Here is a 26,749-nt window from a genome sequence, read left to right on the forward strand (position 1 = left end):
CGCTGAAATAGCTGGTATTGCCAGAGGCTGAAGCAGACTTGCAGTAAAAATAGCACTTCCCAGTAATGTGAATCAGTACTGCAGTATCCAATGACAACAAACCACCTAAAAGCAAGGGCCTTCTTTACAGTTGAGCTCATTACAAGGAGTTGCTAATGTAGTAACAGTCAGTGTCAAGTCTGTGTAAACTGCAATTGACCACAAAGAGCAAAAGCTGGTATTTTTCAGCTGCTCTTAAAATCTGAAAGAGCACTTATTCATTCTGCTGTTGGAATTAATTCTCAGAAGGACACCATCACTTCTGAGCAGACACTAGACTAGGGGTGGGTTGCTAAATGCTATTTTTTTATATGGTAATATAAAAATGCCCTACAGCGCTGCTGTTCTCTACCACTGATAGTAGATTTCATAAAGACACTGTACTAATCTTCATTTGCTAAATAAATAAATGGTATGCTGGAAAACAGCATTCATTTTTCTCAAGGAACAACTTGCTTCATTCAGGTTCCTTCCATATTATGTATTAATTCTGAAGTGACAGCAACTAGAGGTAAAAAACACCTATTAGTACACTGTATCTGCAGTCAGTCAACAAACCATAATTTTTACAGAATACTCCTGAAATTACTCAGATGTAGAAAGAACTTGTAAAGTGCATTCAAAAGAAAAAAAAAAAAAAACCACAACTTTCTGTTGCTTCTCTCTGAGGAACAGTACTAGAGGCTGAGTAATTTACAGAACAGTGAGATTAGCCAGATATTTAGGCTCAACCCCCCTTATCCAGGACTAATGCTACTCAAATCAAAGCTTTTCAGCATCTTCATTCCTTCTGCTCAAAACCTGGCTGCGAGACTCTCAAGCCTCCAATTTTCCATTGGAATCTTTGCACACTCTGCTCAACATGAGTCACTTCTTGATCATTACACCTTTCTTCTTCCTTCACCTGAAAGAGCAAAAACTACCAAAAAAAGGATCTTGTAAAAAAATATGAGATGTGAAGCCCCCTCTTCCCCCTCCCTGGTAAACCAGTCTGACTTAAGACTAGTTGCAACCATCCATCAAAATAACTTACAAACAGTAGCACCTTAACAGAGCTGCAGAGCAGCAGTCTGCAGAACATGGGCTGGTACTTAGCACAAAACCTACACAAGAAGAAAGACATGGCAGTACTCGCTTCCTGTTTGCACTGTAGATTTTCTCACATCAATGTTATGACTCTGCATGTTTGTAGCTTAACACACAAACCCAAAAATACCCTGCAAGCTGGAAGACACAAAGAGAATCAGACATTAGACAGTGACTTCCGTTGAGAAATTCTGCAGTGGTTTGACCAGACATTTCAGCACAAATAGCAACAGGAGGTACGTGTTGCCCTGATGTAATTACATCCTGCTACAGTCACAAACTTAGTGCTAATTGTGCTCAGTCAGTCAATGAACTCAAAAATCCTAAGTTATTTTCAATAACAGAAAAATGAGTATAATTTATTGACCTTTATCTACTTTGAAAGTTGGTGGGTTTTTTTTTTTTTTCTTTCTATCCCAGGCAACTGGAACTCAAAAGAGGAGAATTAGCCTGGGCTCTTTTTGTTCAAGAATCAGTGGAAGCTGACCACAACTTCCCCACATCATGGCCAAGTACTAGACCAAGACACAGGTGATGTTGGATTCGAAAATCTGACTTTTTAGATTGCCACAGTTTCAAACATTTCTTCATATATTAGCACTTGACTTTCATATATGTTAAAAACATGTGACAGTTCTTTAAATGACTGGGGATATAAAAGCAGAATAAAATCATTTAAGAGCTGACAAGCTAGTATTTCCTTCAGGAACAAGGTCCACATCAAAACAGCCTGTCAATGAGTATTTTGAACACTGCATTTGGTTTTAGGAAGCGAGGAAGAGGGTACAGAAGGTATGTCTCCTGCAACCTTTTAAGCTGTTACCTCCCACAAGCCATTTGCATGGGAATGTCTGTAAGAGAAAGCAGATTCAGTTATAACATCCTGACTTTGGAAAACTTTCAGCTTCCATTTGCAGCTCCAAAATAGTCTACTTAGAGAAGACAGCAAGCATCCGTAACACTGCACTTCAATCAGAGGCTGGCCTGTCTTCAACAGTGAAACACAGACCCGAAAACATGAAACCCGAATGCCATGGTATTTTTAACACTGCATAAAACAAACAAAAATTAATAAATAGAGCATTTGTTCCTAACAAAAAGCCATATGGCTTAACAAAAAAGTTCTCCTGATGCTAACCAAATCGTTTAGCCTGCCAAAAATTATTAAAAGAAAAAAAAAAAAAAAAAAAGAAGAAGAAAACATTGGGATTAGATATCCAAAGTGTCTGAAGTTTGAAAATCTGGAAACTAAACATGCATACCCTAAGACAGGTCCTTCTGTGTGAGCAAGCACAGATCTTGTTTTTAAATACTGCACAGCCAGCTGGGAATCCAAGCATGAAACTGTTCACCAGTCCTACGTGCTCTGCCTCGGCGAGAGCGCCTTACCTCACTTCTCAGCAATTCCTCTGAGGCTGGAGCAGCACTGACCATCTCCAGAGGGAACCATTTGTCCAGCCTCACAACGCTAGCAGGAGTTAAGAGGAGCATGCAGCAAGAGAGATCCAGCCTTTATTTTGTATCTCTGGAACAGAGCTAAAGCAGTTGAGTTAAAGCCACATCCATGAGCAATGGATACTACAGAGGGCTGCAACACAGGAGCAAACTATCTGAAAGCTCCTGTGATTTTTAAGGACCGTACACGTCACTGAGGAAAGATGAAATGGAGAATTTCACTCTGGAATGCCGTCAGGGAAACAAACCCAGAAAGGCGCAGTCTAAAGTGAATGATTGTTGGTGGCTTCTTTTTTAATATATGCATTTTATGCAGACTCACAAATAAACAACAAAGTTTTATGGAAAAATAGGGTAAACAGGTATTTGTCAATTATTTTTCCTCATGAACATCTGTTTTCTAAACTCCCAAGAGTGGCAGGGTGTCAGTGATTTTGACCCCACTTAGCACACCCACCCAAAAGCCAGTACTTGTTAGAACACGTCTGTCAAAGGAGAGTCAAGGGGAAACTAGAGGAGACATGCAACACGGGGCTGGGGCTGGTGGATAGTCCAGGATCACTCTGGTATGGCTTCTGGCTATTTCAGGCAGCTATGCCTGAAGTTTAGTCTGTACGGGTCCAGAAACTGGTAACCCTCAACAAGTACAAAATATTTCTAGTACTCTATAACTTGTGCTGCAGAAAGAAAGGCAGCAGGTTCAAACAGCCTCAGACACCCTAAGTCTGTGCAGCAGGTGTGAAAAGCAATCTCTTCTGTGGATCAGAGGAAAGACTTGAACCAGAATTCACACCAGTGCCCTTCCTGCTGGGAGACACAAATGGATGCTGGCCAGACTGCAAAGCTCAGGTCTGCTCGGACCTGTGGTACAAACACATATGAGATGGGCTCTGCTTCTGCTGTTGGCGGATTTGGAAGCTTCCAGACCTGCTGCCATGACAGGGAGCAGCTTTCCTCAGGTGCCGGGGCAGCAAATCACAGCCTGTACTGCTTGCAGTAACGCAGTCAGCTGCAATGCACACAGTAGCGTCAGCTTAATGTAAATGGTGCAGAGCACACCTAACTTACCACATTTCAGCATCTCACTTGTGAAGTTGTTCTTGAGTATCTGTCCCCCTTCCCCTGTCTCTCACCTCCTGCTCAAGGCATTACAGTCAATGGAGCTGTAGGCATAGCTGCTGGCTAATGCTGCTCTAGATGTTCTCATGCTGCCCATCTACTCTCCAGCCGCTCGGCACCGCTAGCCGAACCAGTCATCTTGCCACCCCCGGGGCCCCACACCACCCACTGAAAGGCGAAAGGTGAAAGAGCCATCCCCATACCCCTGCTGCCATGCAGACGGCTAGCAGTAAATCCCAGGAAGCAGCACTCACTCCTTCCCCGGGATCGCCTCCCTGCAGGGCGAATTGGCCCCCCACACCCTGGCTGCTGCAGCCTGCCCACTGCCAGGAGGGACACCGCTGCTACACCCCACAAGGGCCAGTGCTAAGAGATGGCAAAATAATGTCCCTGTGTAACACCATTCATTGTATTTCCTTCTCTAGTTCTAAATAACCTGGGACACATTCAGTTTGAAAGGTAATAAAAAGACAGGAGGGAATAGAGCTTTGCTTCAGCACAGCTGTGTATCCTAAGGCTCAAATCATAACGCTTTTAAATCTTCCTTTCTTCCTGCCCTAGACAACAAAAAAATCATCAGACTCTTCATCCCATTTAACTTGAGGTAATTTGAGCACATTTTTCACTTCATCTTCATATGGTACATAGCCTGAGCATGCTTTTAGTATTCCAATCCAATAACTGCAATTACCCCTTCGGTCAACGTACACAAGATAACAGTCCTCGCTCTGGTGCTTACCTTGTCCTAGATGACTAGCGCTCAGTGGCTGCCTCCAAAGCCAGTGCCCCTGACTGTAAATCCAATATTATAGTCATTACTTTTCATGAATTAATCACATCCTTCAGCTAGTAAAATGCTTCTCACATTCTAAGAAAACACTCGTGAAATGAAAACCCCAAACACACTAGTGTGTAAAATAAGAGTGATCACTCGGGGACAAAGTCCTACCTTCCAGTCAGCTTACTGCCTGGAAATAGAGTAAGATTTCTGCAAGAAACAAAGCTCACATTCTTCTCAAAAACGCTCTACCATTATAAGGAAATAACCCCTTGCAAGTTCTGTATGAAGGTATGTCAGCACCTAAGTCTTCATATGGAATACCAGGTTTTCCCCTTTCCTTCCACATGCACATGTGCACACAGAGGTACAGAAGTGAAGTTCATGGCGACAGTGATGCACCAGACACCTGTGTGCTGCTTCTCAAGAGCAAAGCCCAGCAGGAAGGCTGTGCTTTGTCAGAAGGTGCCAACCACAAACCAACGCTTTCTGAGCCACTTCCCATGTGCAGCATTACCACTGACCCACAGTGGTTGCAGAGTGGTGCTTTAAAGCCCTGCTGTGAACAGAACTGAATGTTGTAGGGAGGAAATAAAAGTGTCACAATCACATCCTACACATAGTAGCATGACACGAATTTTAAAATTTCAGCCCAAGTAGGATCTCTGCAGTTCAAAATGTACAGACATCCCCTAGCCTATCTTCATGCCCAAACTCTTGCCATCTGACCCTTTGCACACTATGAATACTGGTTTAGGATATTCTCTAATACAAGATTTAGTATCTGAAGGGACAGGGCTTCCACCACTACCCCGAAAGCTCACCTGACAATGCCAGGACATCTTGCTTGGCATATAATTCCATTCCCTTATGTGGACATATATCATTCCCAGCCATCCCCCCTGGAACAAATTAAAACCCTGCCTTTGAGCCTTGTTGAAACAGCTTTTTCTGACACCAAGTCTTGTTTCTTTCTACATCCCACTCAAGAATGCTACAAGCACTTCCTCCCCTGTCTCAGTTTTCGGGCAGATCATCCAACGTGTCAGTCACTACACTTCCCACTCCTCTTCTGTTTGCTTTTCCCTCTGTGTCTGAGGAGCAGGGGACCAAATGCACCATTGCAGGTCAACTTGTAACAGAAAATCTCTCACCTTTCTAGACCACCCTGCAAAGTCACTTAGGCTGGAGCCTAAGTTCCACCAACCTCTTTTTCTTGCTCATCTATTAACCACTTAAATTACTCACCACTCTGCTTACTCTACAGATCTTCATCACAGTCAGTATTACCATTACAGATACTTGTATACTTGCATCTCAATCTACATGTCTCCAAACCCAAATCTTATTTTACTTCCACTCCATATTTCTAATCCCACTCAGTCCTACTGCACTGAGGGAGACAATTCTGCAACCACGTGTAGATAATTTATCCCACTTACACAACTGGCTGCGGTGAACTCTGGCAAAACAATACAGGTGCTGGAATTTCAAGAATCGAGGCACTTCTGTTCCCAAATTTGTTAGGTAACAGAGAAAAAAGGCATTTCTAGAAAACTTGCATCTCTCAGGTACCTTCATGATAAGCTCAACTCTGACCTTTTGTGACTTGGCAAGACCTGACCCTAACTATGTAAAATACCTTGCCAGCAGAAAATGGAGTGCCCAAACCTAACAGAATGTTTTTGTAACAGAAGTACAATAAATTTTCTCTTGTATTTCAAATTTTCAGGGCACAGAGAAAAGCACCAGCTGAAGAGAGCACTCATTAGTCATGCCCACAGTGCTTCATTCCTATTACTGGAAAGAAGCCTTGAACTATTTGTAAAAGATGAATGCTTTTGGTTTGAAGTCATTTGCTTTGAATTTACTTTTTTAACTGATAGGATGAAGTGCCAGGGGAAGAGAAATGAGAAAGAGGTTCGGTATGTGCAAGAGCTTTAGCAGTCCACACTGTGCTACAATCTGGACAATGCTTAAGGGAAGTGGATATTGCTGCTCACACTGTCAGAAGTGCTGGGAGGGTGACGGAAGGAAGGTCTCCCACTTCCTCCTGGGTTTTTCCACCTGCCTCTTCCTTCAGTTCCTGAAATTCTCAGATGTGTTGAGTGCACAGGGCACAAAGAACTGTCTTTGGAGCCTCATATTGTGCTGCTGGAGGCCTTGAGAGAACAGCTCTGGGGAGACACAGCAGGCAAGCACAGAAGTGAATGGGGTGCTGACCCCAGCAGAGCAACCCGCAGCCCACATGTCCACAGAGAGTCAAACAGAAAGTGCAGGTCCTTGAAGCTGGAGCACCGAACAGGGAAGGGAAAGAACATGGGAAAGAAGGCAGAGAGATCACAGGTCTGCTGTAACTGTAAAGAGGGTGTGGAGAAGAGGAGAGAATCTATTTGCTTCCTGGGATCAGAGCAAAATGATTTCAATCTATCTGTTCACATGCTGACAGGACTCTGCCCTCATTCTGAATGCACAAGAAAGAGACCAAGCCTGTTTACTTTCCTGATGTAGTGACACTTCAAAGAGAAGAAACTAGAAATCTTCTGAGGACTAGAGGCCGCTTTCTTCAGCCTCCTAACTTCAAAACAGCCAGATTCAGGAAGGGAATCTGATGTTCCTGGTATCCATTAGAACCACAAATGAAAAGGGGAAGAGAAAAGAGAAGCTGTAAGTGGCAAGCCTTACAGCTGTACCAAAACCTGGTCCATCCAGTCATGAAAATTGTTTACTGACTAATCCCCAAACTCCTGCAAACCTGGATGTGCATGCAAAGTTCAAAAATGAGAAACCCCAGACTATTTTATATTAAGGCCACCATAAAGGACAACAGTAACCAGCTGATCAGTGCCACAGTAGTAAAAGAAGAAATGTCACCAAAGCAAAACAATGAAACAAGTAAAACTTTGCCAGAAAATTGTATGAATGCTGGCTGAGGCCTCAGAAGCAATGACAACGATTTTTGCAGACCCACGGAGAAAACTAAAGATCGGAGTAGAAAGAAAGAGCATTTAGAAAGACAAATTAATACAATCACAGGACTACAGTAAATTATAAGAATAGTTTAAAATAGGCAATTTTTAAGCCCAAAGCCCACTGACAGTTTTGATTAATTTGGTGCAACAGGAAAGGCAGTGAAACTAAGGAATTGCCTGTACAATATTACATACAAACCACTTTTAAGTAGTGCTAATAATTTTGCATTTACCCAATGTAATTCTGGCTCACACTTAAGACCTTGATTTCTCCATTTGCCAGGGTCCCAGATTTACCTTTTAGTTCCTAATTATTCTCTTGAAAAATGCTCTTTTGTAACTTAGTTCCTTATGATTGCCTATACAATGCTTTCTGTAATGAAAAACTGTTTTGTAGTTGGGTCAGATGATTTGAACCCACAAAGCCGTTCTGCTTTTTTTTTTAAAAAAAACTAAATGGCCCCCATTTCCTGTACCCCTCTGCCACCTTCTCTATTTTGACTGTTTAATATATAAAGCAGCTACTATTTTAAGAATAAGAGTAGACACTTTTTTATCAGCATCTGGAGGCTACAATTCCAAAGTCTGAGAGAAACAGTTCCCTCTCTTCAGCAGCTTCCTTGGTGTTAGTCCCGGACCAGACACAATGCACTACTAACTCAGGTCACCATTGTACTGGCCAGTGTCTGCTTTATGTATATGGCATACTCAGAAAAGGAAATCTCTCATGTAGGCATCCATTATCCCTACTCCTATTTCTTTGATTTTGCTCTCATCCATGCAATTTCTGTCAGTGAGAAACAGGAGCTAGGAAAAAAAACCCCAAAAATCACACTGCCATTGCCTACATCATCCTCTTTTAACCTTCCTTCTTTTTAGCACTTTTTAAGTTCTTTTCCAGTTAGTTTCTCTTTCTCCTTTACTGAATCTCCCCAAAGAAGCAGAGATATGTAACAAAGTTGCTCTAACAGATGTCAGTTGCATCTAACATCTCTTTCCAACGGAACTAAATTTATTCTTTAATTAAGAAGCTAATGAATAGTTAGTGCCTGAGCAAAAGCATCCACAACTCTTGCTACTTCTCTCTAGCTTAGGGTTTTGTTTCTTTTAAACAGCAGAACTCCAAAGGAAGTAACTCACTGGAGCTGTTTTACCTATTCACTATTCCAAAATTCCCTCAGGCTAAAAAATCCCAAGAAACCACAGCAGTGGCATTTTTAGAGCACTTGCCCAATCCCCTTAAATCTAAAATCTCACTAGAGGAGGTGGCCAGACATTGGTTAGCCAGTCCTGAATAAAGCCTTCTACATCTGTTCATCACAGCACCTGGCTAATCCAATACAGGCAGAAAAATCTAGCAGCTTGCATTAATCTTCACAGAGTTTGAATAAAGCCAGGATTTGTCTCTGGACAAATGCTGTCCTCAGACGTCAAAAGCATCTCTTAAAAAAGAGCTGCATGTGTCATAACAGAAAAAGCTATAGAGCAAGTACTAAAAAGCACCCCACAACAAAATTTTATCTCCGTAAGAAATAGGCTTCTAGTATTTTTAATATTATCTATAGGGGAAAAGAGGAAATTCTATCTCAGGATATACATTTAATATAATTTCTTCCTTTCATACTTTTTTACACTGCACTTATTTCACTGGACATATTTCAAATAAATGTCTGCTCATGACTCGTTCACAGCTGCAGCACACCTCATAAAACACTTCTGAATGGAAAAGCATTCTTAAAATTTGCAACTCTTCACTCCAGCAGCTTCTGAGACAGTAAATGCCGACTGTTCCTCCTTCAGTGACTTGTGGTTTTTAAAACAGGATAATCACAATGATCAACCGAGTACTGCCACAGGAGGGACCAAATTAATATTTATTTTATCACGCAATAACCTGATTGAATGCAACACTGAGGTTTTCCTCATTCAGCCTTTTCAGGACAGATTTCTCAAGACAGGCTCATATCCACACATAAGGCAGGGTAACTGTGCCAGCTGTCTCTGGGTGGCAAAGTAGTTGGGTCAGATTATTTCAGCCTTTGAGCCAATGTCAGCCAAATGCAAAAGACAGAGGATGTGCAGAAAAGAGGTTCCTTTCAAGCAGACTGAAAACTGGCCACGAGCTAGAAGAGAGACCTGGGAAACAGCTCGCAGAGGGATGACACAGCCCTTCCCTGGTCCTGTCCCTCCAACCCTGCAGCTGCACACGTGGCCCTGAGGCAGGCACAGCACGTGCTGCCTCATGCCCGGCGTGCAGCCGGGGAAGAGAAAACAGGAGCTCAACAACCGCTGCAAGAGGACCTTGCTTTTTGGACCGACACGCTTCCAAGCGAACCACTGATGGGCACATTTGAGTATCACCTGGAGCGTGGCTTCTAAGGCTTAAAGATATGCAGCACAGCTCAGTCCTACTGCCAGACCTCTTTCTTGGACCTGGGGAAATTCTGCCATCCAGCGGCTCTGAACTCCAAGCACTGACAGAAAAGAAACCATTGCTCCGTGGGGTTGGAGCAGCAGCTGACAGTCAAAAAGGGTCACTGCCAGGTGATTCTGATGAGCTCTTGTGAAAAACAAAGGGCAGTTATTTTTTCGGGAGCAGAGCAGGGCAGGGCAGGGCAGCAGACAGGAATGCAATACAACAGACTGGCTTGGAGCAAATCCACCCTTGTGCAGTCACAGGGTTAACACATCCCTGTGTAGGACAGCACACCAACGGCTTTGTCACAGACATACAGAAGAACACCCTCCACCCTCCTCCTTTGGTGGAGGGAAGCCTGATAGGATTATGAAGGGTGCATAATAACACCAGTGCCTGCATGAGCCCGTGTCTCCCACAGAGATGAGGCTCTCCCCACCCCTGCGCAAAAGCACACGCTTCCCCCCTGCAGGAGCTCCACAATTCTCCCAATGAACTGACCAGCAGGTCCATAGCTCTGTGTGCAGCAGCACTACTGCCAGATCCACAGCCAACCTTCCCTCCATCTCTGCTGCCTCACGTTGAACACTAGCTTTTCTCATGGCTGCAGTTTATTTCAAGGGGAAAGCAACTGGGAGACACAAAGATAAATAACAGAGGAAGTTCTTGTCTATATGGTTTTTGTCACAAAGCAAAATCAGTTAGTAATATGAGGAGCATCAGATCCCACCTGTAGCAGAGTCAGCATCTCTGCCTTCTGGAAGACAGAGGGTGGGTTGGTTTTGATATCAAGATCTTGAAATATTTTACCCCATAATAAAAATAAAATTTACAAGTGATGAGTAATCTTTTAACCTCATAATGTGGTTTTCCCATATATATATTCCAAAGCTCTTCAGTTTTGAGGTTGCTTTCCTCCTTTTTATAACTGGTGCAAACATAGTCATACTTATTATTCTAATCCATCCCGATAACAATTAATGTCATTAAATTACTCTTTTACTAGGTGACAGGACAGAACTAATTTACTTCTTGAACTGAATGGAGATTAAATTAAGTGATTATTTCCTTGATAGGTATTAACTTGTACCACAGTTCATTAGAAAAGCACTTCTGTCAAGCTTAGTACCATAATTAATAGAACTATGACTGTACTGTTTAGGTTTACAACTATTCAAAAGTACTTAAATGCTTGGACAAACCTCTGAGTTTCTATAAAGTACTAATTCTAAAAGTAGATGAATTGTCAAAGACAGCATCATGAAAATTTCTGTTCCTTTGACTGGCTTAGTTCTGTTTCCTTAATCATGGGAAAATTTCCACCCTTCAATCATCAGCCCACCAGGACATACTACACTATCTTCCCTCCACAAAAGCTGTTACTCAGCATGCATCTCCTTTCTGCTTTTATTGTTTCCATCTCTTTCCAACTTCTCCTTTCATCTCTGCTCTCTCAGAGAACAGAGGAGGAAACTACAGAACCTAGTAGTGATATTGCTACAAAAAGAAGCAAAATGAGAGAAGGAGGGAGAAATGAAGACATAAATAAAAAAAAGAAGTGAGGAGCTCTATCCAGCAGAATAGAGATATCCAAGAACTGGAAGACTCATTCTGAGGAGTACTACAATGCACATAACTGTGATTCTTTCACTCCAGCCATGCCCTGTTACAATAAACATAACTGAGCTGCAGATGTCCTCTGGATGTTTACCTCAGACACTGAGCACATTTTCAGTAGGGGACTTTTCAGGCAGTAGGAGATGGAAATACAGAGGCAAGATGATGGGACGCTTTTCACAACAGACTCCCAAAAGGATTCCTGCCTGCCACCACAGCCACCTGTTCCATTTACCTCTCTCATGGCCTCTAGTCTCCAAGTCTGTTTATCAGGAAATGACTGCTACCTGAAGCATGAGATAACCTCAACTTCTCGTTTCAACGGGCGGGGGGGGTGGGGGGTGGGGGGTGGGGGCTGTAGGGTTATTTGTTTACCACCTTTTTTCAGAAACAAGACAATATTTGAGGAGTCTGGCAGGATACCCTGATCAGATGTGGCCACATACTATAACCTTATTCTCCATTTCTATTTTGTCAGTTTACATTTAGGAAAGGAATTATTTGCTAAAGTAGAAATGGACTTAACATATCAACTGCTGTGTCCCATTCTGCCCTAATTCAGAGACAGATGCATGTCGCTGCTTTTCTCAGCCAAGCCAGGAGGAACTCCAAACAACGCCTTCTCTGGCAGTAGTTAAGGCTGTAATGTTTGTCAGGGACATGGGCTTCACTCTTGCACCACAGGTGACAGAACTGCTGTGGTTTTAGAGATTACCGCCTCCAACCAGGATGTGGTAATTGTCCAAAAGTTCACTAAATAGAACAGCTTAATTCTCACTGCTCTCCCCATTAAGGTTAAAGCCACAAAGACACTTGAAACTCATCTATTTTACTTTGCCACTGAGAGCTGCTAAGAGCATGTCTGGCAGCCAGCCATTATGGCCCAGCAGATGGGCAGAAGATCACCAGTTCTACTGCTTCTGACAGTGTAACTATCCACATGCATGTTATTTCTGCACTGAGCAGTAAATAACTGCACAGAGCAGTGGACGTCAACTAGCCCCCATCTGGTAAATACCCATGCAAGTTCATAAACTTAGTCCTATGAGAACTCAGCCTGGCTGGACTGTTACATGCTCCCTTCAGAGCTTCCAGGACTGGGGTCTCTTCTCTGATGTGTTTTTAGACAGAGAAGCAGGCACAGGAAGTTCAGAGGAAATATTTCCAATAGCTCCTTCAACAGAAGGTAATACACTAGTGGAAGTCACTCTCACAGTATGAACAGCCCAGTAATGCTTAGAGACCATCAAGTCAACTCAGGTTTGCACGGTGCTAGAAGGTATATGCGGTACCTCCAACATATATAAAACTCCAATATAACCTGAAAAAAGAAAGAGTACTAACACGTGCATTTGCATGAACATATTCCAACTGCAGTAAAGCAGCATAAGCTGTGTATTGTCTCATCAGTCCCCAGACCCATTGATGTCTACTGCCATGCAAACTACTGCTTCAGGAGTAGAACCAGAGAGGGGAATGCATTCTGGAAAACCTGTGGGCACAGCCGATAAGGAGGGTGGCTATCGCTGGACCTGGTTCTGTTTGATGGCAAGGGAACAAGAGCTTTTATGCTATTTTCTCTTGACTAAGCACAGCACTCTCTTGCCAAGCAGGTTTAGATGAGAATTCTGCAATTCTGTGTTTAATGCTTTACAAAGAAAGTGTTGTTGTGAAGCACAAAGGGTTTTTTTCTACTTTTGCTAAACAGCATGTACAGGAAATTGGAAAACTGAAACTCAGGTCCCCAGAGAGGAGCTAAGGAAAAGCAAAACACTATCTGGCAGTGGCTATCATAATGTGGCATTATGATTCACAGATAAAAAACATAAAGGGAAAAGGCAAACCAGAGCATAAAGGCGGTCTAGCAGATAAATTGCCTTCTGGATATCACAGGTACAGAATTTTCCAAGGAAGTGTGTGCATGAAAAATACCCCAGTATTTTGGAAGTAAATCCTGACTCACTCTGTACAAAAGGGGCTTCCAAACAAAAAACGCCTTAAGCACCAAAGCAAATTCTGAACATTCATTCCCTCAACAACACTTCAAGCTAGAAAAGAACTTAAATTAGCTAGCAGAAGTGTCTCCAAGCCAAACAAGTAGAGGGAACAATGTCAACAGACAAAGAACAGAATTGCTTTGGTTTGGGGGTGGTGAGGTGGATTTTTTGTTTCGACCAAAGTAAAAATTATCCCAGAAAGTTTAAAAGCAATGAAAGAGAAGTCATTTCAAAACGATGAAAGAGAAGACAGAGTCACAAATGATACAGCACTCCATGAATTGAATTTGCTGCTGTACTGTTTCTACAGACCAGTGCACTGAGGCACCACAGTGAATGTTTTCTCTCTTAAAAAGCTTTACAAGTTGCCTTTGCAATTTGGAAATCTTAGTGTTATGACTGAGAAATCCAGTAAGCAGTATGAAAAGATAATCTAGTTTAATGCCCCAACAGTGGGCACAAGATTAAAATTTTCTGTCCCACACTTGTTTACAGAGGGTTTCCTAGTCATGACTGTAAACATCTCATTTGAGCTTTTTTAAATGTCAGTTACAAGCTTCTACACATAAATAAATACTGATGCCACTTGCTACGTACATAATAATGTATTACAGAAAAGTGATAAGTAGGTATGTGAGAAAAAGTGATGAGCTATTGTTAGACTGAGTTATTCATTGAAGGCTCAAAATATTTTCTTCCTCTTCATTACTTTTGATCTGCAAAATCTCTTTAGTCCATTTCTAATTACCAGTGTAGCACAGCTTGAGTTGAACTACAATATGTTTCTAATGGTAATAGCAGTAGTTTTACATGTTTATTTTACTAAAACGTGTTTCACCTTGGAACTGTCCAGCTGGACTTGGACAATGGGTCAGGCCTCAGGTGTAATGGAGCTTCCACTGCCTTCAGCAGTGCTGCACCAGCTCCTACTGACAGAGAATCTACTCTGACAGCTGTTGTATTTTCAAGTAAAATTTAGAAAGATAACATTGTCCTGCCTAGGAAAGTATTCTCATGCTACACAAAGATTCACCTACACATGCATGCACACACTTACTTGTTTTAAGTAAGACAAACACCATACCTCATTCCTTCTGTAGACCTATTCTGGTAGTTACGGTAGAGCTGGGGAACGCCTAACATAGCCTCGGTAAACACTGCAAGGAAGCCCAGCGTTTCCACAAAGAGAGATGAGTCAAGCCAGAGGTAAGTGATGTAACCGGTCACACCAGTGAAGGTCAGGACACACTGCACGTAGTCTGTAAACTTGCTCCAATGCCAAAAATAGTTCAAGTCAAAATCTGCAACAGAATAGGAATGGAAGAAGAATAAAACACGTTTTCCCAACCAGACTCAAAGTTAATCAGGGGGAATTGAGAACTGGGAAGCGTGAGGGACCCACCGTCAGTCTTTGGGGGTAGGGGAAGGTAGAAAATGAGGGAAGGAATTAAAAAAAATAAAAACAAATCAACCAACCAACCAACCAACCAAACCCCCCCCCAAACCCCACCAAACTCAAAACGAACAAGAAAAATGAAAAATAGGAGTCTTGATTTGGAAAATATTTTTTTGGTGGGGGTCTTCAATAAAGAAACAATAAAACAAAGACTGGCAAACTATCAAAATATTTATGAAGATGGCTTTTAAAGAGAAAGCATTGACCTTCAGGTATCAAACATGAGAACTCTGGATATGACTCTAGCAGAATTGCCATAGGAAGTGTTTCACAAAAAACTTCACAATACTAAGTACAGGCCCCAAGCACATCAATGCAAGTGCTCTCTCTCCTAGGTCATTATCTCTACCTTCAAACTGCCTCAATCCAAGCTGCTTAGAAGGTCACCTAAAGTCCACAGCTCTGTTCCTTGGTGCCGTGCAGCTGCCTGCAGTGAATGGCAAGCTGCCATGTGCAGCTGGTACAGCTTTACTGAGATAGGTGCAAGACTGCGACAAGAATCCCTGCTGGAATTCTTGGAAATACCTCCCACAGATGTCGCCACTTTTCACTCCCAAGGGCAAAATGCGCTTCACTCTTGCCTTTGCCAGTACCAATGATTGCAGGGTGTGCACCCATTTCTACATACATCAGAACAAAACGCTGTAACACAAAACACAATATCCTCTCTTGAGAGAATGAGAGAAAGACCAAACCAACCGTGCCATTTGCTTGGTACATTAACAGCATACAGCTGGAAGATATGTAGCTATCTTGTTGATGAATAATAAAATATACACCCCATTACCATTGACTGTATAGCAAAATAACAACATAATTTTGAATAATAAGAACTCTGAAATAGCTGTGCATTAGCAGGTGCTGTTCATGTCTTCCTTTCTTAAAAGCACTTGAAGTTAAAAATACCTACCTCAGACCAAATGGATTCTGTTAATTATTGAGACGATGAACCATCATTCTAACAGCCCAAATATGTGCAATCACTAGAAGATTTCTATTGCTGCCTCCTCAGCAGAAGTACAGAATGCTACAAAAAAGTCTTACTGTTAACTCAGGCAAGGAAGACATTGAACTCCACTGACTAACACTAAAAACAAATTCAGTGAAATGGGAATAAATCTGTACAGGCACTTAGCTGCCTAAGGATACATATACATGCCAAATAACAGCTTCATTTTCTGCATCTTTTCACATTTTCATATCATTTAAGTACAGTCTTCACTCTTTATTAACTAGTCTCCCCTTTTTAATACTTGGCAAACCCATGCCTCAAGACAGCTATTGACTGCATTTAGCTGAATCATTTTATTTTGCCACACAAAGAGGAAGGCAAAACTGGCCAGGAGCCATACCCAGTCTTGTCAGCCATACCCAACACTGTCAGCCATCACCCAGAATTAAATTAAATAATCTGTGGCAAAGCCACTGTCAATGTAACTTTGACCTTCGGCATTTTATGGCAGTGGCTCCTCAGCCTCAGAATTCAGGGACACAAGACTAAATAAAAAGTAGACCTAGTACTGGCACAGCCCACACAGCATGTGAGCATGACACATTTCTGGAGCTTTGTGAAGGCCTTCCTTTGTGGAGATGAGGGAAGAACAACACAGAATGAAGTAGGAAAAAGAAGGCACAAGAAAATCACAACCACAAAGGCAGGAAAATAATTATCCATTTTAATTTATCTCTATTGCATTTTCTGGAGAGGAGCAGAGTCAACGAGAACCTCTGACAAGGTAGAAGGAATAAGAGACACCCAAAACTCCCATTCCTTTCACTTTGCCTGACCTACATCTGCATAACATAAAATAGCATGAGGCATAACAGAGTAAACTCACACTAATTTTGCTAGCTTCATGAGCAATACCAAGCAAATGACCTGACCCAGTGCAAATGTTATATTAGCAAGAGATGCTCTCTGGGACAGAGGCATTTGGGCTTACAATGGGGACAGAATAACAAACAGCAGAAGAAGATGAAGAGAAAGATAAAGTTGGTGAGGTTACAGGCCACTTAAAAAAGCAACCTCCATTCTGGAAAAGGAGAGCTACTGATGTCTTCCGAGTAGACGTAACTGCTACTTTTACCAGATTATTTCTTTAAACCGTGATTCTGAGATGTTCTCACACAGCCTTGGGTTTCTTCACAGACACCTAAAGCACTGTCTTTCAACCCTTAAAAAGGCAAGTGTTTCATTTTAATTCAGAGTTCTCACATTCAAACAAGCTGGGTGGAAAACCTGCATTTACTTTCCAGCAAGGGTCATTCAACTTTGATACAGTGTTCAACAGATACTGTCTCAGACCAATACCTGAAAACTAGCAACTGGTGGCAGCCATAGGCAAGAACACATGAAGCACACTCCTCCAGACAGTTCCAGCCCTAGAAGAGACCATTTTGGCTCTCAAGATAGCTATATAGTCATTACACCTCTAATCCTGGACTTGACAGCGTTAGTTTTGATCTGGTTGCTGTGCTGCCTTGGGCATGCAGGACCCTTGGCCCCTCACTCATTAAACCCTCCCACCAGCTGTCAGGGCTGCCCTGCATACACTGTGTTTCTGCTCCTGCGTTCTCCACATGCTCAAGGATCCTTTTTAAAATACCCATCCCTGTACACCAAATCCTCATTTCCCCATGTTCATTTTCATAATAGAAATGAAAGAACTAAATCCACATGGGGGCGTGGAAGCTTCGGAAGTTCATGGAACAAAAAAAGGCAACGTTCACACAGCTACCGTGAGGCCACCTACTAAATCCACAGACCCATGAAAACACTTAAACACACAATTACCTCCTGCACACCAGCTGTTCATGTGCATATTCAGTACTGCTGCACTGAAGTCCATTTCCATTCACATAAGTACTAACGTCCCTGAACCTAGTATTAGGCAGCCAAGAAATCCGGTAATGATGATAATTTACTTATCATCTTTTGTCTGAAAATCTTAAGTATTCTTTCTATTATAATAACATACACAGATGAAAAAACTATCATGTGAAACAGACTTCAGCTGAAGCAGGAGAGTTAATTACTAGCACAGGAAAGAGACCGAGATTCTCTCCTGCTAAAAACTATCATGATGCTATATAGTCTCCATTTCACTATACTAGATTATGAGTAAGTTCTAGTTTCTGCTATAAATTTTGCTTGGTAATGTTTTCCTGAAATAACGACAGACAAAATGAGATAAGAACAATTATAACTTTGGTAATAGCCTGTCGTGGTTTAACACCAGCCGTCAACTGAGCACCACACAGCCACTTGCTCACTGCTCCCTCAGTGGGATGGGGGAGAGAATTGGAAGAGTAAAAGTGAAAAAAAAAACTCATGGGTTGAGATAGGAACAGTTTAATAACTGAAATAAAATCGTAATAGTAGTAGTAGTAGTAATAATAATAATAATGATGATAAAAGAATATACAAAGCAAGTGATGCACAATGCAATTGCTCACCACCTGCCGACCGATGCCCGGCCAGTCCCTGAGCAGCAGCCCCCAAGCCAGCTCTTCCCTAGCTTTATATGCCGAGCATGGCATCATATGGTATGGAATATCCCTTTGGCCGGTTTGGGTCAGCTGTCCTGGCTGTGTCCCCTCCCAGCTTCTTGTGCATCTCCAGCCTTCTCAGGTGGTACAACATGAGAAGCTGAAAAGTCCTTGATTTGTCTAAGCACTGCTCAGCAACAACTAAAACATCAGTGTGTTATCAATGTTATTCTCATACTAAATCTAAAACCCAGCAATATACCAGCTACTAGGAAGAAAATTAACTCTATCCCAGCCAAAACCAGGACATAGCCTTACAGAAAAATATCTGAATTATCTTAAAAACAACCCAATACATAATCACTAATTGCTCTACTTAACAGATGTATTTTCAAAATGCGGAAGTCTATTTTAGGACACTACACATCACCAAACTCTGCATTACCAACTACTTCCAGGAAGAAGTATAAGAATGACTGAACTAAAAAAGGGGGGAAAAAAAAAACCGTAGAGAATGGCATACCTGACCTTTCATATGGGTCGTAGTTCCTCTGGCTCTTGCTTGAACTGCTAAACTGTTTTGCCACATGATTGCTTCTTTTTAACCAAGGCTGAAGCTCATCTTCTCTGACAAACGGTTTCAAAAATTCAGAGGGGAAAAAAAATCACATACCTATCACTTCGAGGTTTGGAAATAAACTGTGACTCATTTTTCCAAGTGGCTCCCTTCTCTAAACACATTAGTTCTGTAACAGGAGCTATATACATTCAAAGAAAAAAAAGTTGGTTGTGCTGAGTACTGTGACAGCATATGCAAAAAGGGCTTTTAAATGCTTAAAAGTGAAAGGGAACTGTCCCTTAAAAAAAAGGGGGGGGGGGGGGGAACTTTTAAACAGAACAAAATCCACATGTGTGTGCAGACCTGTCCCATCCCCCTCCATACAGAGCAATCTGCTGCAGAGGGGAGAAGCAGATGTAGCCACAACTGTCCCAAGAAGATAGCCAGAGGACATCAATCACTGCCCCGGGCCACATCATCTGAGGTGCAGAACTGAACAAAGTTACAAATATTATTGCAAACATTATTCACATTTGAAGAAAATTATGACTAATAAATACGAGGTTGGGATTTTTGTCCCCCCTCCCCCAGCAAACATCACCCCTTTTCTTTAAAAGGACAAAAGAAGAAATCCCACTGGACCACAGTTTATTTCTATCAAACGTCTTAAAACCTGTCCAAGTTAAATCTGGATGCATATCTTTCTATTCCCTGAAATGGGAAGGCACTGCTTGCACAGCTCACTCCATTCACCAGCTCCCCATCCTGCCCAGAGAGAAATTTATGACATGAGTTTTTACCCATATTCAGTTGATGCAGTTCAAATGGTAACTCCCAGTCACTACTAACATCCTGGATTGACCTGAACTGGTATTACTGTATTGAAAGGTACTATATCTTATTACCCATGCCTGAGCTCTTTAATGCTCTCAGTGAGTTGCATTTTAAACATGTTAATCCATTGATAGATGAGAGATTTACATTGGAAAATCCTATTGATACTGGGGGAAGGTGCAGCTCAGTAGGTTCTTTGTGCACTGACTGGAGAAAAATCTACACAGCTTGAGGGTGAAGAAAGATGAGATTAAAAGACCTCCTCTGGGAGGCACACTGTATGTCAGATACAAAAAATGTAAAGCAGGCAGAGACAGCATTGTAAATAACCATGGCTAGCACTAGTCAGGCCAAAATGCAAGTAGAAAATTCAAGATTCTGGTGTGGGATAGATGCCAAGTGACACAAAGAAGAGTTCACAGTATCAGCTTCCACTGAAGGATGACACAGAGGTCCAAACACTTATATTATTTTTAGTCAAGAAGCATTTCATACCAAGTCAGCTACCATGTTAGTTCCTTTTGGGAAAGTGAAGCAAAGACTTTGACATCCTAAAAATTATTTACTGTAGCTCTCAATTTCTCTTGCTCGTTACATCTCATTTTGTGCCTTGACCTTTCTAATTTTGCACCTACATCCTTGCGCTACATTCACTTATACTTGTCTTTAGTCATTTGACCCAGTTTCCACTTTTTGTTTGGTTCCTTCTCGCATTTGAGGTCAATTAAGAGCTGGCGATTTACATTCCCTGTCTTTGTGAGGTGGGAGAGTTTGCTTTTGAGCCATTTGTATAGCTTCACCAAGGAAATAAACTCATTCCTTCTTATGAAGGCTACTGGTTTTATTTTACTGTGCTCCCTCCTGCTTCATCAATTCATAGCCATTCATCCAAACTGCCTCCCATAATCAAACCCTTGACCTCCTGTATGAAAAACACTGCTCACTAACTCATTCTAAGAGCATGCTGGACAGACTCTACTCCCAAGTGCCTTTCTGAACAGATGCCTGGGTAGTTAATCCTCCTCCCCCCGCGTTACAGCTAAGTCTTGTGCTTTGAGAGACTGCTGTTCAAAGAACCTCCAATTTCCATCATCTAACTCAGGACCACAGTGCCTGCCCACCTGACCTGACTGTTCCTGTCACAGCCTACTTCTGCACACGATCAAAGGAGTCCAGCCCAAGCAGCCAGATGTCTAACGCCTCCCTTAACAACACCAGAATCCAAAACCTGAGGGCTTAGATGCTGTGAAAGAGACTGATAATAGTAATTCAGCCAACCTGGAACAGTTACAAAATGCAGTCATGGCTGGGAATTATTGCAGGTTATTATCCATGGTCTGTTTACTGTAAAATGTACACGCAGTTCAAGGATGCAGGAGCTGGAACCTACAACTCTCTGCCCTGCCTGTGGGTCTTAACCACTGGGCTACGTTGTGGCAGGCTCCCCCTCACTTATTCTTTTGCTTGTCTCAAGAAGCTTGTGGTCTCTGCTGTAAAAGGGGTTCAGCTCTGAGCAGCAGGCAAATACGATGCCCCTTCCTCATCCCCGCCTGGCAACAAGGGCAACTCTTTGGACAGTTGGAACATGCAGACTTGTATGCCCAGGCTGACAAGAGAAATGAACTCTGACCTCTCGCGCCTTGAGTGAGTGCTCTAAGCTATGCACGAGCACTGCACTCAGCAGTAGTATCTCAAAATAAATAAATTTTGCCACATCCTCTGAAGACAACTTGGGAGGCATCTGTCGCAGGAGGTGGGGCCCAGGCAGTGGATTCTGAAAAGGAGACTTTTGCACTTGCAGTCCTCTGAACTGCAGCAAATCCTCAGGCATTTGCCTCAGGCATTACCTTTCTCCCTGGCAATCCTGATTTCAGATGCCTCGTCTCAAGACAGCAGCAGGATTACAGAGAAGCACAATGGCTAGCACTCCCCACCTTGCTCATTCTGAGCAGCTCCCAGCCAGCAGGTGGGTTTCTCCAATCCTCTGTTCTGAAATTCCTGTGTACCCCACAGGGCACCCAGGAAATAACTGGGGTGACAAGAGTAGGAAGGCTCTGCGTGACTGTTACCAGGCGGTCCCTAACTTTTTCTCTCACTCTCATCAACGACATATCCAGCTAGGCACTTTCTGGTTTCCTTCCACAAAAAAGGAAGGAAGCAGCATTAGAGACAGACGGTGAGAACCGATACATTTACATTTTCTTTCTTCCTTTTTTAAGAAGTGATAGAAACCTGCAAAATGCTGTCTGAAGCCAGCATTTCTTTTACACTCACTGGAACTGAAAAGGGACTTGCTATGTTTCACTCATGGTACACAAGAGAAGAAATGAGAGCTTAGCACCAAAAACTTCTGGCTCTGATCCAAACTGCTCTCCTTTTGGAGAAAAAAAAAAAAAAATTAAGGAATCCACCATCTTGTATAGTCTCTATAAAGCTGCTAATATCACTGTTCTCCATCTCCATGCCTTCAGGCCTGTGACCTAGGAATTTCTGCATCTCTGTGTACTTTTAAGTATCTGCACAGCTGTGTCACCACAGTACCTGAGCATCTCTCCACGTGCCTTTACCTTACAACATTCCTGTCTATAGGCTACTGTCATCTGGCCTGTGCACTGCGTAGTACCCAAACACCATCACTTCTTCCTCCCTAGCAAGATGGAAGCAAAATATTCCAGAGGGTACTGAACCTTCTGAAAATATCACCCCAGCCTATACTAAACAAATTATTGTCATTTAAGGAAATCCACTTTTGACATCCTTTAGCCCGTACAGTGCCTTCCCATGGCCACATCTAGACTGATGTCAGAGTTTCAATAGAGCCAATCCTCTTAATATTTGACTCTCCTTAAAGCCCCAGCACAAAGTCCTTCAGTTAACGAAGTAACCCATAGATTTTCATGTGAGAGGGGAAAAATGTCAAATCTTAATCACAGAGAAAAAGGCTGAAAGCCTGACCCAAATAAACCTTGAAGATTCATACAAAGAACTTCTGTTTTTAAAAGCTCACTGGAGGTTTTGGTACTTGGTGGAGGACAGTTGAATACCTCAGATTAGAAGCTCAAGTCTGATGAAACCTCCTCTACATCAACATTATCCCTGTCTCCCTCAGTCATCTCCTCTAGTTTCAAAGTTAAGTACTTGCCTTGGCTTTCTTTGCCTCGTTTTATGTGGTGTCACCAGCTTCTAAAATCTCTTATGCTGGGTCTCTGTTTTGTCACATCAGGTTCATGTTTTTTCCCCACCATCAGGGTTATTACCCACTCTTCTTCCTCCTTCTCAAAAAAATTATACATAAGTGGGCCAAAATTTTTCCAGCACTGTCCCCCACTCAGGGCTTCTCACTCATCTTCCATACTGTCCCCCAGCACAACATACCTTCAAGCATCAGCAACTTCTCCACCTTCCCCCTTCACATCCTATGAGGTTCACTCTACCTCCTCACTGAAGGGAATTAGTAATTGCAAGGTTATGAGACACGTTAGTTACGACTACTTAAAAAAAAAAAAAAATCACACACAAATGCATTGGGTATATATAAAAAAGTCAAACAATCCACACTATTTCGTAACACCCTGCCTTTCCCATTAATTTGCTATGTTCCTGATTTTACAGCCTTTGGATTAAGGGAAACCTTTGAATACCACATAGCACAGTGGTCTTGACCAGAGATAATTAGCAGTAACAGCTCTATTGACCATTCTGTGAACCTTAAAGAACAGCAATTAAAAAGTTACACTTAGTGTGAAAGTTTTACCCCTGCTACCAACACCACACAGGACAAGTAATGAATGTAAGGAATGAAAACCTAAAGCAAAATATTCGTACCCTGGGCACCTCCTGTGCAGCTGACAGCCTTTGCTGTGCTATCCACAGTGTAATTTGCTCTGTACACAGCCTCAGTTTAATGGAGTCTCACAGTAAAGAGAAAAAAACATTTTAGAGAAAAATGCAGTTATACAAACCCACAAAATTAGGTTGACCTTAGTTAATAACTCATCTTCGACATTTTCCATTGTCTTACAAAAGGATGCAGAATTGTTTACATCACTTGCACTGCACTGTTACCAGCCCCTGTCAAAATTTTGTGTGTGTTCATATATATACCTAAATACACTTGCATACACATACATACCTGTTCCTCACAATACAACCGCTAATGCTGTAAGCATTAAGAAGAAAGCAAAATTATAAAAACAAGCAGGGGAGAACAAAGTTTTTTTGTTCTAATACAGAGGAAGTTTTAGCAAGTACGGTATCTGTGAACAAGGCTCCAACTGTTGGGCTCAAAGACTGCTGGCAAATGCCAACTGATCTGGGAAATCCACATGGAGCAGTACAGCTCAGCCCAGCCATCTCTGCACATTACTGCAGAATGAGCGTAACCAATTTTGGGTGAGCCAGAAGCAAACTCCTTCTCTGCTCCCCCCCAAAAAAGCCTGCAGAAGTGTTCTCTGGACTAGTTTCTTCCAAAGCAAGGGCTTTTCTTGGAGTTCTCCAGATGGCAGATGCTTTCAAGGCAATCTTGCAACCCCCTACCAATTTACCTTGTGCAACATAATGCCATCCAAACTGTGTTGTCTTCCGAAGTCCAGCTGAGAGAAAACACCAGGTCTGCACTCCTAAAGCAGGCCAGTAAGATTAGGAGAAGAAAAAAGACAGACAACCACCACCACAGATACATACCAATATTGCTACTAGGGCAAGGCACTTAACTTAAGCCTAGATATAGCTAAATCAATGTAGTTATAGGACTGTATTTCCTCTGTGAAGATTGGCCTCCTCAGTAAAATCACTACTGAAATTATCTACTGTGTTATTGCTATTTTTGCCTGTTCAGTACAGAAGTCTCTCCTCTTTCTATTCCAATGTACTGGCCGTTCTTCTTAGTCGCTATCTCTATGAGATTGACTCAACAGCTGGCAAAAGCAGCTATTAGCTGACTTACAAGATGACTGATGAAGGAGAACAGCCTAATAAGTCGGCGGATCATGGGGCTAGGAAAGCCACTGGAATGAGGCAGCTGTGGCCCAAAGGAATTAGTGCTATGGAAAATAAGCTATGTATTTTGAAAGGTGGAGTGAAAGCAGCATAAACAGCTTTAGAAACCACATGAGACAGAGAGAGCATGGACTTCAGGAGGAAGTCCTCCTCTCAAGGTGCAGCACAGGAGTCAAATGAGAAGCCCAGGGAGTGCCACAGCAGAGTTCTGATGATTCTGGGAGGCCCATGCTTTCACTACAAACACTCCTGATTCTGCCCACCTCCTACGCCAAGAACGTCAAAAATCCCAAAGCAAGTCAAACTAAAGAAATAAATCCCCCAACCCTTCACCTGCAAGCACAGCTCTGAAGTAAGGCCTTTGCTCCCAACTGCGCTAACGATGGAGGCAGCAAATTAGAGCCAAGCTCACTCTTCTTTTGGCTAGATACGCCTTCTTATGCTAACTATAGAAAGAGACTTCTTTTTCTGACAGCAAGCTAAGCAGGGATGATGAGATTGTCACAGCAATAAGAACGTGTAGTACCAAGTTACTATTTTTACAACCGTTTTAACAATATTTTATCTATCCTCAGCATGGTTTATCTAAGCTATCACCCACAGCCCTACCAGGCAGTACACAAAGGCCTCCAGATAAAAGACGAAAATGGAGTAAGTTAAGCATTGCAGAGCAGGCAGCCTTGGCTGCAAATTTTTGCAGTTGGAGTTATAAACTCTCTATGAAAACAGTTTAATTTCTTTTGAATAGTACTCAAACTTATTCTTTGAAGTTTAAGTCTCAGAAGATATCAAGACTACTATAAATTAGAAACAATATGCACTTATCATACTCCTCCTCATTCAAAGACTGCAATTAAAGTTCCTCTAACTATTACAAAACTAAGCTGTGCATTAGCCTAGATGCAGGCTGCCTCAGATACCACCACGCCAGGGATTACAACACCAGGTTGCATGTACAACACAGCAAGTTACTCCCAGAAACTCTGGAAGTAACTGTCAGGTAATACTTCACCCCCCCTTTTGAACTGCAGATCTCTGGGGAAAATGCTGAATAGCCAGTAACTTGTCTAAAGATATATGATCTCTCTCTTTTTCAGCCTTCTCTGAGCTTGATGTACGTAAGACCCTATCTCCTCTGTTGTGAAGACACCACAAAAAGAAAGCATTTATGTCATTTTTTTTCAGATGCTGAAGTCAGGCATGCATACATGCATGTGTAAGTATGTATACAACACAAAGCTAAACACTCTTCCTGAAAACATGAACTCCTCTCCTTATTTAGGATTTTTTGGGGGACAGTTTAATCCTTGTTTCCTAGATAACCCACTACCAGCCAAGACAAATTCTCACCCCCAAACTGGCCCTACTAATTTAGCATACAAACAGAATAATGCCTTGTGTAGCTACCTCCTTTGCTAAAATGTCATGTGGCCTGCTAAACATCTCTTGGCAATTGCCTCAGTTAACCTCAGAATGACCCGTTTTAATATCAATAGTTTAACACTTCAAAACCATCACAAGCATGTAGGAAATTGTAGGAAGCTTTCTGCTCTTTTCTTCACTTGCCTCTTTCCTCTGCCCAGCCCCTGCTACACACACGAAAATGTCAGACTTGTTTAATTATCTGAACTGCATTACAAAGATGCTAAAATCTCAAAATGACTGCACAATCTACTCCATTTCATAGGGCTTCCTTTCAAATATCTATTGTAGTTAAGAATAATAGGGTAGGCTGGTGAACAAGAATCCCATTTTGAAAAAAAGAAATTGGTATTTCTGGATTTTTGTTCTATGCTGGAACAAAAGCAAGACTTTGGAAAATCTGTGGGAGGATGAAGAGAGAGGCAAACATACAGATAGGATTTGGGAAATAGGTTCAGATTTTTAATGTCTCTGATTTGAATTAAGGACTTTCCACCTAGGTTTTTCCATGT

The 26,749-nt window shown here is 42.1% G+C and overlaps 1 protein-coding gene across 1 annotated transcript in view; it reads right to left on the reverse strand.

Annotated features, from left to right (window-relative positions):
- SLC66A2 (solute carrier family 66 member 2) overlaps nucleotides 1-26,749 on the reverse strand; it is a 65,091-nt gene that overhangs the window by 5,833 nt on the left and 32,509 nt on the right. The window contains exon 4 of the mRNA XM_075705911.1: nucleotides 14,564-14,780. Within this exon, the coding sequence (XP_075562026.1) occupies nucleotides 14,564-14,780 (217 nt within the window). The remainder of the gene's footprint in view (nucleotides 1-14,563; nucleotides 14,781-26,749) is intronic.

The sequence above is a fragment of the Pelecanus crispus genome, chromosome 2 (assembly GCF_030463565.1).
Source record: "Pelecanus crispus isolate bPelCri1 chromosome 2, bPelCri1.pri, whole genome shotgun sequence".
Classification (NCBI taxonomy): domain Eukaryota; kingdom Metazoa; phylum Chordata; class Aves; order Pelecaniformes; family Pelecanidae; genus Pelecanus; species Pelecanus crispus.